At 49.6% G+C, this 15188-nt stretch overlaps 1 protein-coding gene across 5 annotated transcripts in view; it reads left to right on the forward strand.

Moving 5' to 3' along the window:
- Positions 1 to 15188, forward strand: part of TMEM163 (transmembrane protein 163) — a 262138-nt gene that overhangs the window by 220470 nt on the left and 26480 nt on the right. For all 5 annotated transcript variants that reach the window (XM_089329305.1, XM_017342800.4, XM_089329308.1 and 2 more), the window contains one exon: positions 4062 to 4158. In XM_089329305.1, coding sequence (XP_089185431.1) covers positions 4062 to 4158 — 97 coding nt within the window. The remainder of the gene's footprint in view (positions 1 to 4061; positions 4159 to 15188) is intronic.

The following is a 15188-nucleotide window of genomic DNA, read 5'->3' on the forward strand; positions in this document are numbered from 1 at the left end:
CTAATCACAACCTCTTTCCTTACAAGGTGATCAGTGTCCAGGGTTAGCACACAGTGGGTAAACCCCCATCCACGCTGGCGCATGAACTGCACAAAGGGTCTGTATGGACCTCAGCATGAGCAAAGAACCCTCTGAGATGACCCACCCCAGTCATAGAGCACCGAGCCTCTGACACCAGACACAGTGAGTGCCCAGAGACGCAGCTATATCCTGTGGTCTATCGTGTAGTCGCGGAATTCTCAGTCAGAGCATGCAAGGTTCCCACAGGCATGGGATGCAGAGGATCCACGGAGAGGCAGAGGTGTTCTCCGAGCCAGCTGTCTGTGGTTGCTCCACCTTGGCAGCCTGAACTCCAGAGCCTGTAATGTGTTGAGAGAATGGGGGCACCTCACAGGCCTATGTGGGTGCCCAGCCCCCTGTCAACCTTCCCAACCAGACTCAAAGTCAGTGGGGAGCACAGCTTTTTCCCTCTGGTAAAATCCCCTGGTTACATGCACACACAAATGCTGCTGCAGCCTCTACTGGTGTCAAGACAACCCCTTCTCCCTGTCCATTGCTGGATGCCCTCGTGAGGGGATGGGGAGAAAGAAATGCACTTTTCTTTCAGTGGACCAGTTTGATGCCCTGCTTCTCGCTGGGGCTCCAGGGTGGGCTGCGAGACTGTCCCTCAGGCAGTATCACCTGTGGCCCAGGTTACCACACTGTGCTTTTACCTCTCTCTCCAAAGCTGGCATCACCTCCAGGTCGCGGCTGTGGGGGGCTGTGTGTGGTGGCTGCGCGCATTGCTGTGTGCACCTTCTACGCTGCTCCACGGCGTCCCTCTTCCTTCTGTAGAATTTCTGCTGCAAAATTCTCTCCAACTCTCCCCTAGGAATGCACTCGCTCCACTTTTCTTCTGCTACGTTCCCCTGTTCAAAAGCAGCCCATTTTCTTCCCTATTCCGCCATCTTGAAGTCTCCAACTTCTAAATCACATTAATTTAAAATCGGCTTTCATAAGCCAAGTCACAGATTTCTTTTGATGTGTGCTCTGTTCTGGTGTTGCATAACTGTGTGGGCTATTGCAGGGGCGCCTGGCTGGAGTGCAAGGAGTCTCATTCCTCCTCCTGTGCCCACTGGTAAGTGCTGGGTGCCCCGTTAGAGTGCATGGAGAAATGTACAAATCAGGGATGCATCGGCTGCTTATGACATCCCCTCTGCGGGAGCAGGGAGCACCTGCTTCATGCCCCTAAAGACACTGAGCAATCGGGCTCTTGCCCTGAAGGAGTGTAGTTTTCATGAAAGATTTATAGACCAGAAATTATGTAGCAAGGCCCTTGTATCCATCGCAGTTGCTTCCTTAATGAGGTAAACAGAACCCAGACTGGACTGTCATGCGCTGTAGTGATGTGAAAGCCGGTTCCCACAGCATCGCTCTTCCCCATTAGGGAGAAGCCCAGGTGCTTGCTCTGTCTCCCCCGCTGGCAGTGTGGACTGGAGGCTCCCTTGAGAGTGTGGTGACAAGTTGCCTGTAGGTGGTCTGGCAGACAGTGGTGGCTGCCCCCATCGCTCAGGGAGAGAAAGCTGGGCAGTAAACAGGTGCTCTGCAAAGCCTCTTAGGGGCCCTGAGACCCCACTGCATCCTCACGGCCAGGATGACCACGCCTCCCTGCCTGTCTCCTGGGGGGCTGCTGTGTGCTTTACCCTCACAGTGGAAGCTCCGCAGGGGCAGGGCCTCACCTGGGTGCAAGCCCACGTTCTTAGAATTGTCCAGAGCTTCTAAACAAATGCACCCATCTGGATTCACTGCCGCTAGAGCAGGACTAAAATTGTCTCCAGGCAACATAAAAAAAAAAAAAAAATGAAGCTTCCAAGGTGAGGAACAGGTGTCCTCAGAGCTGGGAGGTGCTGAGATGCTGGCGGAACTGACCGGAAATAGTGAACCAAAGAGAAACTCCCTGCCAGTTTCTCAGGAAGGTTGTAAATGGAGAGGGGTAGGGGAAACCATGTTGCAGAATGTGCCTTGGAGACTCAGCCTGGCTATAGGCTGCTTTCCTGCACTGGGACCTCATGTGGCCCATTTGTTCACAGGTAGAGATGGTGACCCCTAGCGCCCAGCACAGCTAGCTGCTCCCTAGTGGCCTTTGGAATGCACATAGCTGGTAGTGAGGAGCCAGTTGTGTGGGAGCCTTGGACTCCACATCCCAGGCATCTCACTCTTGCGCTGTTACCTTGGCACCCGTGGGCCCTCCAGCAGGTGCCCCGTGCTCCTCCATGCATCCCTGTCTCCACAGCGTCTTTATCCCTGATGGCCTTGCAGAACTGTGGCTGCCAGCCCCAGACACACTGTCTCGCAGTAGCTGCACCAGCACGTGCTGGTTGCCTGAATTAGCATTTCCTTCCCTGGCATGTATGTTTCTCACTCGGGGCTCATTATGGGGACTCCCGGCACCCTGGCAGCTCATTCATTTCCTCAAGTCTGTCCCTAGATCCCCCGCCCAGTCAGCACTTCTCCTTCCATCTCTGGGTTCTTTTTTGGTGTTTTGCCACAATCGGTTATGACTCATTCATTTTGTATTTTTTAATATAAAACCTACAACTCCAGTGTGGATTAGAAGCCTAGTGAGCAGACTCGAGCAGCCCTATTGACTTGCTTTTATTCCTGACTTCTGTACCGGGGGCCTTGTTAGGATTGTGAGCGAGTGCCACTTCCACGTGAGGTGGGCAGTTTGGGGCTGTGCTGTTAGGTCCGAGAAGGGAATCCAAGACAGCAAAGGGAAGCTGATTCGGTGGCTGGAGGGACAGGACTGAAGGAGGCTGCCATGTGGCAGAGGCGTCAGGCTGGGACAGGAATGATGTTGAGCGGTCGGTGGGCGTTCTTGTCATTTCTTCTCTCCATTTTCATTTGGTGGTTTTCTCTTGTGTTACGCAGCCCTCACTGGTTGGCTCTGGAGGTTTGTTGTGTCTGTCCTGAGAGCCCATAGGCTGCCTTCCTGGCCCTCTCCCCACTCCCAGCTGGGAGCCCTCTGGTTTGCCTGAGCCTCACCCTCACTTGCCTCGTGCTGTGCCGGGTGTTTTGGTGGACTTCACCTTTCCTTCCTTCCATTTCTGAATCCATCCGTCTTAACATCCATGCTCTGTCTTTCATCACTGCCAAATCATTCCCCCTTTTTGTCTTGATGAAATCCACACTATGGGGAAGGGGGAAGTGCTGGGGCACAGCAGATTGAGCCACTGCTTGGGATGCCTGCGTTCACTGTTGGAATGCTGGTTCAAGCCCTTGCTCCTCCACTTCTTGTCCAGCTTCCTGTTAATGCACTGGTAGAAAGTAAGTGATGGATCAAATACTTGGACCCCATTTGGGAGACCTGGATGGAGTTTGAGGCTCCTGGCTTTGTCCTGGTCCAGTCTTTGCTGTTGCAGATGTTTCTGGAGTAGACCAGCAGATGGAGGATTTTTCTCTGCTGCTCTGCCTTTCAAGTAAATAAAATAAATTAAAAGTTAGAAGTAATGAACAAAGAAAATCCAAAGTATCCTATCATGTCGTACTTGGAAACATTCAAAGCACACTTTGCCTTTGAGTAAGCCCACATGAATGGGTTATAGTTTTCTGTTTTGTGCATCAAGTCCCATCTTCTGAGGCAGGAAATATCATTCTGATTTGGAAGGTAAGGAAACAAAGGCTGGGTAGGGGTTAGCTCCTTGACCAGTCAGCAATAGAGCTCAAGGTGTCTTTGCTCTTTGCCATTTAGCCTGGGATGTAAGGAAGCACGTGGCTTCCCAGGTCAGGAGTGGATATCATGGCACTGGGGACCCTTGCCTGCCAGCATTTGCGGGATGCCCTGAGACTGTGTAGCGTGGCGAGCCTCTTTGCCATAGATTTTGACATTGTTGCTAAAACCCTGAGCTGTATTCTCCTGAGGTGACTGGGATTGTGGGGAGTCACCATGGGGGTATGGCAAATAACAGTTGCATTGGACTCCCAGCTTCTGTCCTGGTCATCTTTGTTGTGTCAACTTCCCAGCCACGTGGAATTCTCCCAGTAAAGAATCTCAATGTTTTTTGTATTTTTTTTTTCTGCAGAGCCTGTGTCATCTTAGGGGTGATATTCCTTCTGTCATCCATATGTATAGTGGTCAAAGCCATCCATGACCTTTCAACGAAGCTGCTCCCGGAAGTGGTAAGGTGCTTCTTCCTCCTTCACGATCTTTCCTAGCAGTACCATCAGCAGTCCTGACCTCCTGTCCTGGCTTACTGGGGGGAGTGAGCAGGTTGAGCGAGAGAGATTTGGGGGATTCAGAACCTGTAGCAATACAGATGACTCGACAGAACAGAGGCAGATGAAGACACTTCACATAGTGGAGCTGGTACTGAGTTCTGTGTGCCCCCTCTTACGCCTTTTCACTGGTCATAAAGCAGAAAGCTTTTTTGTATGGAGAAACGGGATTGTTTCTGTATAGTAGAGTAACCCAGTGTGAGCTGTGTGCATCTGTTTTTCTGCACCCAATGATTATCGTCATAAATTCTTTTTTGGTTTTTCCTTTTCACCTTAATTTAATATATAAATCTACTCACATTAGTTTTTCTGGCACAGCTGACGTTTTGGTTGTAGAAACTGCAGGACACAATTTCATTTGGAAATACGCCTTTGATGGCTTTGTCCTCTGGGTGACAGTCATTGCCTGCACTCTGATGGTTTCTCTCCCTCCCCTCAGGAATGCTGAGGAAAGAGATATTTTATAGTCTCCCATCGTGCAGCCTTCACAGCAGGCAGCCAGTTGGGAACTAGGAGATGAAGGCGGTGCCTTCGCAGTGATTCTGTGTGTCTTAGTGGCAGTGACTTAGATGCAGGGTGTGGGCTCTTCTCTTGGCACCTAGTTTGGCTCTTTGCACCCTCCTATAGCAGGCCAAAATAACTAGACCTTTCGTTTTACTTTGGTGCAAATTCATGTTAATGCTTTTGGTAGGAGGTATTGCGAGCATGTGTGTGTGTGTGTGTGTGTGTGTGTGTGTGTGTGTTTGTATGTGCGTGTGTTGGGGGGAGTATGAAATGAGGTGGAAATGTCTGTGTTTTATAGAAGTGTTAAAGTAGCCACTTTAAGTTTTTCTCCACTGTCTTTCAACCATGGTTAAAGCAGTCCTTTTAATAATCCATCAAGATCTGCACAGCCGTCTGGGACCACAGGCGGTGTCAGTTGCAGGGAGGAAGGAGGGGTGTGAAGGTTGGGATGGCCCTCCTGTTGGCCTGGGGTCTCTGGTAGAGGGGGAGCTGTCTTCAGCCCGGGTTCCTGTTTGTTGCACTCCTGTCTCTTCATTGTCCCCTGACACCCCGGTCTTCCTGCTTGGACGCTTCCATCCTTTTGCTGCATGGAACTTGCCAGTCCACATTCCCTCTTGTCAATCCGATCTTAAGTAATGCCCGAAGGCATTAAATGTGACTCTCTTCATAATGTGTTAGATGTCCCCCAGGTAACATCTTTGCACTTTTCAGGGCTTGGAAACCTTCCTCAGCTCTAAGAAATGCTTGTTGCTAGGAATTTTCAGCATTACACCAGTGGACACATTCATTTATTTGGGCATTAAAAATTAATTTCCTGCAGGGCTGACACAACATGGGATGGATGGCTGTGCTCACGGGGCCTCGCTGAGGCCTGCCTTGCTTTTCCTCTTGAGAGCTGCACCACCGTGAGCTGGGAAGTCTTTTATCTTCCCAAGCTATACGTGCTCTTAAGAAAAGCAACTCACAGACTTAAATTGCACTTCAAGGTATAGGAAAGTTCATGGAAAGATGGAATTAAAAGATGTTTATTTTGGTACCAAAAAAATTGCAATCCGTGCAGTTTTTCCCTCCTATCCATTTCTATGAACTTTTCAATGGAGCCCTCATTGGCATTTCATGCCCTGCTCTGGGTGGTGTTCTAAGATAGTTCCCGGGGTGCCTGAGGCTGGGCCTGCCTGTCTGTGGGATTTGAAGATCGCACCCATTCATGATCATCCCATCACTACTCTGGAGCAAAGATGGCAGGTGCCTTTGTTTTTTAAGCCCTCAGAGTTACGACAGATGAACCTGGGAACTTTGAAGCTCATCCATCAGGTGAAGGCAGGAGGTCTTCTAGTCAGCTGGTGGCCCACAGGGCCAGGCAAATGCTGCCAGGTCATAGTCAATGGTTTTTCAATTCCAGGTCATCAAATTCGCTTGCTAGATGTTTCTAGCAGTCAGCAGGCCATAGCCAGGCCTCCAACCCCTGGCTTGTAGTTATTCAAAGTGAGCATTTATCCATAGTCCTTCATTTAATCACAAACTCTCTTGACTGTAGAAGCCAGCCCTAAGACAAAAGTAGGAGATGCCAGCAGGTTTGTGGCAACCTGGGAATGTGTGCCTGGGTGAAGGGTCTGGCCTCCCTCCGGCTTATCCTGCTGGAATATGGGCCCGGGGTTGTCAGGTCCCACAGGTTTCCAGGAAAGAGTGGACACCTGTGTTTAATGTGAAATAGAAGTAGAAATAGAAAGAGCAGGTGGCATTGCTTCTTTTGCTTATGACACCAGGGCTCTGTGAGTGAAGAGATCTTGCTGAGGGCATCAGTTGGCTGGTGAGAGCACCTGGATTAGAACCCTTGCCCCCTCTCCAGGGCTGACCTGACTCCTGTCACAGTTGGGGGATGGGTGGATCTGGGTTCTTATTTGTGGTGCACAGAGGAATTTGAGGATGAGACCTAGATAAAGGTTAGCAGAGAAATAACATGCATCAACAAAGTCGAAGTATAGTAGGATTTGTATACAGAGACAAGACACCAAGGTCTTTAACAGGAAGTAGTCTTCTTTATTTAACACAAGCATAAAACCCAGATGGAACTTCTTATCCAAAACCCTGAGTCCCAAACAAACGGGAGTATTTCCTGTATATAAGAGGTTTTAGCCTCTTTGTCTCCCTTATATGGCTACATGCATACATTTGATTGGATGTTATAGTGTTACATGGTGACCACAGAAATTGATAAAATGGCCATGTGTACATAGCTATTGATGATGTTTTTTCCACACACATACTGAGTCATGCTGTCTGGCCGGTTAAATCCATTGTTCTGTACTAGCAAGCAGAACCTGGAATGGTTACATAGAAGCAGACAGTAACTGTGGTTGAAGCTTCTCAGGCAGGCAGATAACAACTGTCTTTCATTCCCAGGACAGGTGCCTCCCTTTTTCTTCTTCTGACCTTGGGAAGGGCTCTACCACAACTTTAATCATGTCAGTTAGAAACAAGTTTAATTAAAAGACAAGAAAAAAAAAGCACAAAAGTACATACTCACCAGAGAGTACAGGCAAGTCTACAGTGAGCTGTGCCCTGCATGGTTGGGGGTGATCTGGAGATACATGGGGTGTTGCTTTGGGTAGAGTTTTCCAGGAAAGGGTGGAGATTTCCAGAAATCTTGCAACTGCCCGTTTCCTAGACTTTTTAGGAAGTCTTGGAAGTGTCATGCGTCAGGTGTATGATGGGAGTAGGAGTGTCAACCGTGGTAATCCTGTTGCAATTGCAGGATAATTAGCTACAGGTCATCATGGGAACATGGTCAACAGAACCATGTTGGGTATTTTTGGCTGTTGCTGGTTTTGGAGAGCAGCTTTTCACAGTGGTGATTTTGGATTGAAGGCCACAGGAGGAGCTGTAGAGGCAACCCTGGGGGAAGGTGTGGTGGCAAATTTCATCTGACTTTTTTTCTGATTCCTGTCTCCTTGTCTATAACAGTACTATGGGCCTCACAGCCCTGCCGTCCATTGGCGTTCTGCCTCTGGACCTCCTGTCTTCTGCCCATACTCCTGACCCTGACCTTTCTGGCTACACCTGCCACCCACTCCTCTTATCACGTGGGCTGTCAGGCCGAGCCCCCACTACCTTGTCTCCTGAAAAACTCACAAGCAGGCAGACCATGAAGCACTGGAAGATGCGATGGGACACATATTGAATGAGGAGGATCGTAGGGTGCAAGGACTCACATAGAGGCTGCGGAGCATGGTGGGGGACGTGGACCCCCCATCCTGGGTGTGATTCTTCTCCTCTCTGCCCCTTCTAACCCGCCTGCCTGTGGGCCAGGCACACACCCATCCTGACACTTGGTCCCTTTGTTGGTAGCTTGGAGACAGTGCTGAGGTCAGAGACTGTGAATCCAGGTCACGTGGGTAATGCACTGACAACCAGTGATGCAGCCTTGGAAGATAGCACCTCTGTGGGGAGCTGCTGTTTTACAGCTCTGCCTTGCGAGGTTTCTGAAGTGCTTATCAAAGTTGCTTGAGTCTTGGCTCTGCAGCCCCTTCTTCGGGCTTCCTGCTCTTCCTCTGGTTGTGGGGGCTCTGATGTTTGACCGTAGGGTGCCCCTGGCCTCTCGGGTCCTGCCCGGCTTCTCTGGAGGAGGCTGGTGCTGCTTTCCCTTGGGCTTCTGGTGGCTGTACCTAACAGTGGCTGCTGTCTCCAGCACTGAACGCACCTGCAGAAGGCCTGGCCTCCATGCAGTGACCTCAGCGAGTCACACGTGCTCTGAGAGCAGTGTCCACATTTGCAAAATGGGTGTCACAGCCGTTACTGCACAACAGAGCTCGTGAGACAAAGCAGCAGGGTGACTGTGCAAATGCTGTGTGTATGGTGGAACTGCTTCATGGACAGCCACAGGCTCTACACAGGAAGCGGGTGACACGGCCTCTGATTTGCGGATCTCACAAGTCCCGGCATGGCCCTTGGGCTTTCTGTGTCCTGATTAGTCACCAGCTCATTCCCTGCTTCTGCCATCAGTCACCCAGTATGACTAGTTTGCCTTGAGATCTCACTCAGGCAGGGTCTGGGCCCCACATGTGGCAATAATACTGATTCCAGTGATGATTACCATGGTAACCAGTCACACCTGGCAGTAAATACTGTTTGGCCACGAGCTGCACTGGTAACACTGGCTCCCGTCTGGGTGTCTGCAAACCTATGGAGCCTCTGTTGGGGCACTAGATATGCAGAGTGAAATGGCAATAACAGTTGGAGGTTTTCTTTTTCTTTTTTTTTTTTTTTTAAATTTATTTGACAGGTAGAGTTATAGACAGTGAGAAAGAGAGACAGAGAGAACCAACCTTCCTTTGGTTTACCCCCCAAGTGGCCGCTACAGCTGGAGCTGCACTGATCTGAAGCCAGGAGCCAGGTGCTTCCTCCTGGTCTCCCATGCGGGTACAGGTGCCCAAACACTTGGGCCATCCTTCACTACCCTCCCAGGCTACAGCAGAGAGTCGGACCAGAAGAGGAGCAACCGGGACTAGAACCAGTGCCCATATGGGGTGCTGGCGCCGCAGGCAGAGGATTAACCAAGTGAGCCATGGCGCCGGCCCCACAGCTGGAGGTTTTCCTTGTTCTGCAAAGCCTTTTGCTTCTCACGGGATTTGGCTTTTGCTCCCAGGGAGCTCCCACTTGAGAAGGGGCCCACCAGCTGGTACACTGGGTATGTGGTGACGAAGGCTATGATAGAGGCCATCACGGCAAACACCCACAGGGCTTTGCTCTCCAGTCTCCAGTCTGGGGTGGGGCTGAAGAACCAGCCAGAGCCACAGGTGCCCTCTGGTTGTGGCCAACCTCTGTTCTTGCTCATATCTTTATTTGCCGTTTACACTGGGGTCTCTGAGTAGAAGGGAGAAAGGCTGGAGGGAGAGACAAGCTAAGGGAGAGGAGGCAAAAGGGGGAAAGGAAAAACAGTCAGCAGCAGTTGCTTAGCAAGGTTCTACTTTGTCATCGTTGCATAGCAAGGTTGCCTGTAAGCCTCCCCTTGTCTGTCTCACCTCTGAAGTTTGGCGTTAAATTGTATCCCAGCCACCAGAAGGAAGTTGCTCCACTCTAGCCAGACCACGGAGCCCCTGTGGGTTTCTGATTGTCCTGCAGATGTCCAGTCAGCAGCTTTGTTTCCATTCCTGGCCCTGTAGACTGGGAGGGTGGTTTCTGGGGGGTGTGGGTGTGGGTGGAGGTGGGGTACCATTTTCTTTGCTTGGTGCACGTGTTCACCACGTATTGCTGAGTGTGTGCTGCACTCCAACACTGCCCTGGCTCTGCAGACCTGGGGTTTCCACACAGTTCCTGCAGGAGCCTCCGCTGAGACACCACTCTCCTGAGCAAAGCTGCAAATAAACCCCTGGGAGAGGGAATTTCAGGTTTGCAAGTGCCCACCCGGGAATGTGCCCCGGTGATCTCAGCAGTGGAAGTGGTGTGGTTCTTGGCTTCGCAGGCTTGTGTGTTTGCAGAGTGTTTCGCGTTCGGCCTCTAGCTTGGGTTGGAGGAGCTACTTCTTTGAGGGTACTTCAAGAAGGTTCACGGAAAGTGGAATTACATCATAAGTTTGTTTTGGTGCAAAAACCTTTTGAAATTTGTGACTTGTTTTCACAATGCACATTTTCCATGAACTTTTTAAAGATCCCTTGTATGCATGAATTTCCAATTTTTTAAGAAAATTCTTTGAAAGGTGGAGTTAGAGAGCGAGAAATAGAAAAGGATATCTTCCATCCACTGATTTATTCTCCTAATGGCTGCAACAGCCAGAGCTGGACTGGCTGAAGCCAGGAGCCCAGGAGTTGTTTCTAGGTCTCCTGGGTGGCTACGTAGTCCCAAACACTTGGTCCATCCTCTGCTGCTTTCCCAGGCCATTAGCCGGGAGCTGGATTGGAAGTGGAGCAGCCAGGACAAGAACTGGCACCCATATGGGATGCCGGCATTGCAGGCAGCAGCTTAACCTGTTATGCCACGACACCAACCCCTGAATTTCAAAGTTTTTGTACCCAAATAAACTTTCTATTTCCATTTTCCATGAACTTTTTAAAGTACCTTGTATGTTCTTGAGCCATTTAGGATGTTGTTTTCCATGAATCTTTGCCTGCTACGAGGCAGGAGGAATAAGGCCAGCACGGCCTGCCACCTGCCCGCATGCCCATTCTTAGTGCAAAGTTGGGTTTTTCCCGTCCTCTCATCCCTGATCCTGTTCAGGGCTCTCCATGCCTCCAGGTGACCTGAGCTCTTGCCCGGAAGTCTGGCTTCTGTGCACATCCCTGCTCCTCCTGGTGTCTTCCCTCACTCGCTGCCCACCACTCCCACCCCAGGCACAGACACTCGAGCCCCTGCCACCCCAACGTGACCATCTGGAAAGTGCCCTCTCTAAAGACACTTAGCCTTTCTTTTGCATTCTTGTTGTTATCTCAACATCAAACCCCTGCCTCCGTTCGGCACACCTCTGGCAGTAGATTCTTCCTGGCATCCCCTTGAGGTAGGAAAACAAGTGTGGGAACAGTAGTCAGGCTTTGAAGCAAGGTGAGGGGTCTCACAGAATTGCCACCCACCCGGGCCACCTGTTAGTGTTAGGCCAGTGGCATGGAGCGAGTTTCCGAAGGTTCCCTCTGTGTGCAGTGGGCACTCTGAGGTAGGCTTTAATAAGGAGCTAAAACCAGGGTTCAGATCACAGCTCTGCTGGCTCCTAACTGGGGGACCTGGAGCAGGCAGTGTAACCTTTCCCTGCCTCAGTTTCTTTGTTTACAAGATGGAGATAGATAATGCAGGTGATACGCTTAGCACATGAGTGTTGAATGAGTGCTGGCTGATGATGGAAGAGACAAGAGGTGTGGAAGGAAGTTGGCGACCTGCAGCGCCTTCAGTTCTTGAAGATGGAGTTGTATTGAACCGTCCAGGGGCTGGATGTTCTCCCTTTTACTGTCTTCAAGAAAAAAAAATATATTTATTTGAAAGGAAGAGTTGGAGAGAGACAGACATACATAGAAAAAAGAGGCCTTGATCCATTGCTTTGCTGTCCAAATGGCTGATACAGCCAGGTGCTAGGCCAGGCCAAAACCAGGAGCCTGGAATTCCATCCGGGTCTCCCATGTGGGTGGCAGCAGCCCAAGCACTTGGGCCATCCTCTGCTGCTTTCTTGCGTGCATTAGCAGGGTTAGAAGTGGAGCAGCTGGGATATGAACTGGTGTCCATATGAGATGCTGGTGTCACAGAGCTGGCCACCATGACTAATTTTTTTAAAAAACCATCATACGTGTTCAAGGTCCTCAGTGTCCTCCCACCTCTGTCTCCCCAGCACTACACAAACAAGAGCAGAAGCCAGTGCCAGATGGTCAGTAGCATCCCATCCTTCTTAGAATTAATTCATTACCATAGAAGATTGACTTTTTCATTCATCCTAGGGTCAAGAACCCACAGCTTCTAAACAGAAGAAAGCTGAGCACCGACAAAGATGGATAAAGATTGGCTGGGTAAATTTAAGGAGAGTGGAAAGTTCCAGAAATAGGCTTACATAGGTCAGTGGGTTTTGACAAGGTGCCCGGGCATTCCAGTGATGAAAATCAAAGTCTTTGCACATAGTTGTGGATCAACTGTATAGCCTAATGAACAAAAATGGATGTCAGTCCTTAAGCAAAAATTACCTCAAAACAGATCATAAGCCTTTATGTAAAATTTGAAACCAAAACTTTTAGAAGAAAACAAAGGAGAAAATTGTCAGGACTTTGGGCTAGGAAAAGGTTTCTTAGATTCATTATGAAAATGTGTGCTGTAGACCAGAGCACTGACCACTGGACTTCATCAAAATCAAAACTCTTTGCTGTTCCAGTACGCCATTACAGACTGACAAGATAGCCCAGCGACACAGGTGTTAGACAAGTGTCTCGTATCTAGAATGTGTACCAAACAGCTTTAGAGGAAAACAACCAGTGGGAATTGGCAAAAGATTTGTACACACAGTTCGCCAGAGAAGATAAGCGAATTGCCAACAAGCCCATGAAAAGATCGTCAATGTTGTCAGTCATCAGGGAATTGCACATTGAAAGCTCTGTGCAAGCCCTGGAATGGGTTGTGAGGGTACCTGGGGCACCTGCATCCTGCATCTGGGTGCCGGGGATGGAGTCCTGGCTTTGCTCCCTCTTTTGCCCTCCTGCTAAATATACCCTGGGAGGCAGTGGTTAACGGTTCAAATAACTGAGTTCCTGCCACCCATGTGGGAGACCCAGATTCAGTTCCTAGTTTTGGCCTGGTCCAACCCCTGGCTGTTACGGGCATTTGAGTGGTGAACCAGCAGATTTTTTTCTCTCTCTCTCTGTCTTTAGTTAAAAAAAAAAGTCTAATATTTTAAAAATCACAATAATCTACAAAGACCAAAAATGTGTGGAGCAGCTACCACTCTCATACGCTGATGGGGAGAGAATAAAATGGTATGGCAATGTCAGATAAGTAATTCAGAGGGTCCTTTAAAAGTTAAACATCTGTTTACTGTATGACCTTACCCCCCCACACCCTCAGGGAATTACCCAAGGGGAAATGAAAATACAGGGCTGCACAATAAATGTTTGTTGCAGTTTTAGTTCTGATATTAAAAATTGGGAACAGTCTAAGAGTATTTCAGCAGGTGAATGGGTAAACAGATTACAGTGTATTAATACAGTGGGATACCACACAGCAATTCAAAGGCGCTATTGGGGGCCCATCACCGTGGCATAGTGGGTAAAGTCGCCGCCTGCAGTGCTAACTATCACATTGGCACTTGTTCGAGTCCCGGCTGCTCCACTTCTGATCCAGCTCTCTGCTATGGCCGTTGCGGCCATTTGGGGAGTGAAGCAGCACGTGGAAGACTTTCTGTCTGCCTCTGCCTCTCTGTAACTCTTTCAAATAAGTTAATCTTTTTTTAAAGCACTATGGGCCACACAACAACATAATAATATCAGAATGATTCAGGTGGGAACCAGAAGCAAGCCAAAAGAAGTCTAAGCTGTGTGACTCCATTGCTTTAAAATTTCCTTGCACACTGGTCCAGAGTGGCAGAGAGGAGATAGCAGTTACCTTAGGATGAGGATGAGGATGAGGATGAAAGAGAGAGAGAGAGAACGAACGTATGTGTGTGTGTGTGTGTGTGTGTGTGTGTGAAAGAATCATGAGAGAACTTCGGGGAATAATAGAGATATGCTCTTGCTTTTGGTGATGGCTTCACGTGTATACAACACACATCAAAGTTGGCCAGAGTGTGCATCCAGGGGCTGTGCCTGGCCACAGATGACCTTGCATTGCTCAGGAGGGAATCCCGTTCAGAGACATACAGGACACATATTTTAAATTGCTATAGAGTGAGCTTTTTATTTTCCCTACGATGGCCCATGCCTTTAGTGCCCGGGGTGTTGACAGCACTGTTAGAAGCCACACAGTAAGTGGACAGTAGGAGAAGAGAGTGGGCATGCTAAGAGGGGAACGTGTAAGTAGCAGGCTAATTATGACAGCTGTTCCCAGAGGCTGGCGTTGACAGGAGCTTTTGTGGATCAGCCTAACTGATCTTGCCAGAAGCACCCACGAAGGGCGCTAATCCCCTTAAGCCTCTGGGCCGAGGGAACTTGATCCTTCTGGTCTTTGGCGTGCAGTGTGCCTTCCTTGTTAGCGCCAATGTTACCTAGGAAATGACCGCATGGAGGCTCCGGTTGGTTCTCTGGGCCTCGCTCTGGAAGCCGTGGGTTTTAATGAGAATATGCCATGTTGCTGTTTTCCTGTATATTATGCCTGTTTGTGTTCTCCAACCTCAAAAAAGGAGGCTCTTTTGGCTTGTTGAAGGAGGCATTTAATACAGGGAGACAAGGTCTCAAGTGAAGAAATAAAATGGCCCCCTTACAGACCACGCTGTATCAGTGTCAGAGACACCCGGTACAGGCAGAGCCGTCTCTGCACACCTGGTCGAAGGCCCTTGCTGGCCCACGATGTCCCTCAGATGTTGCAGTGAGGAATTCTGCCCTCATGAAAATCTCATGGAACTGGCTCAGTTTCCTTGATGGAGACCCACTCAGTCTTCCAGAAGGTTCCGACTGGACTCCACACCTGAAGTTCCCCGTGTTCTCTTGAATGGGAGTGATCCCTGGCCCGCCTACCATCTTCCCGATGGCCTTGGGGCATCTGACTTGCCTGGTTCCATGGAGACTTCTCTTGGGGTGCTGCTGGGTCGGGGTGATAAGATGGACATGGGAGAGGGAGGGCTGGAGAGAGGGAGGTAGGCAGGAGGACTGCCTGCAGCCTGCTCTGGAGGCATCTGGGTAGGATGCTCATCGCAGATGGGGTTGGTGTATCAAGGTGGAGCACTTGCTATTCAAATACTTTTGTACTTAACCTTGGGAAGCTCATCTCATCTCTTAGGACTTGTTTTTCTACCTGGAATGTGAGAACAAACCAACTTA

The sequence above is a fragment of the Oryctolagus cuniculus genome, chromosome 3, assembly GCF_051225735.1.
Source record: "Oryctolagus cuniculus isolate XC-2025 breed Fujian yellow rabbit chromosome 3, ASM5122573v1, whole genome shotgun sequence".
NCBI classification, from domain to species: Eukaryota; Metazoa; Chordata; class Mammalia; order Lagomorpha; family Leporidae; genus Oryctolagus; species Oryctolagus cuniculus.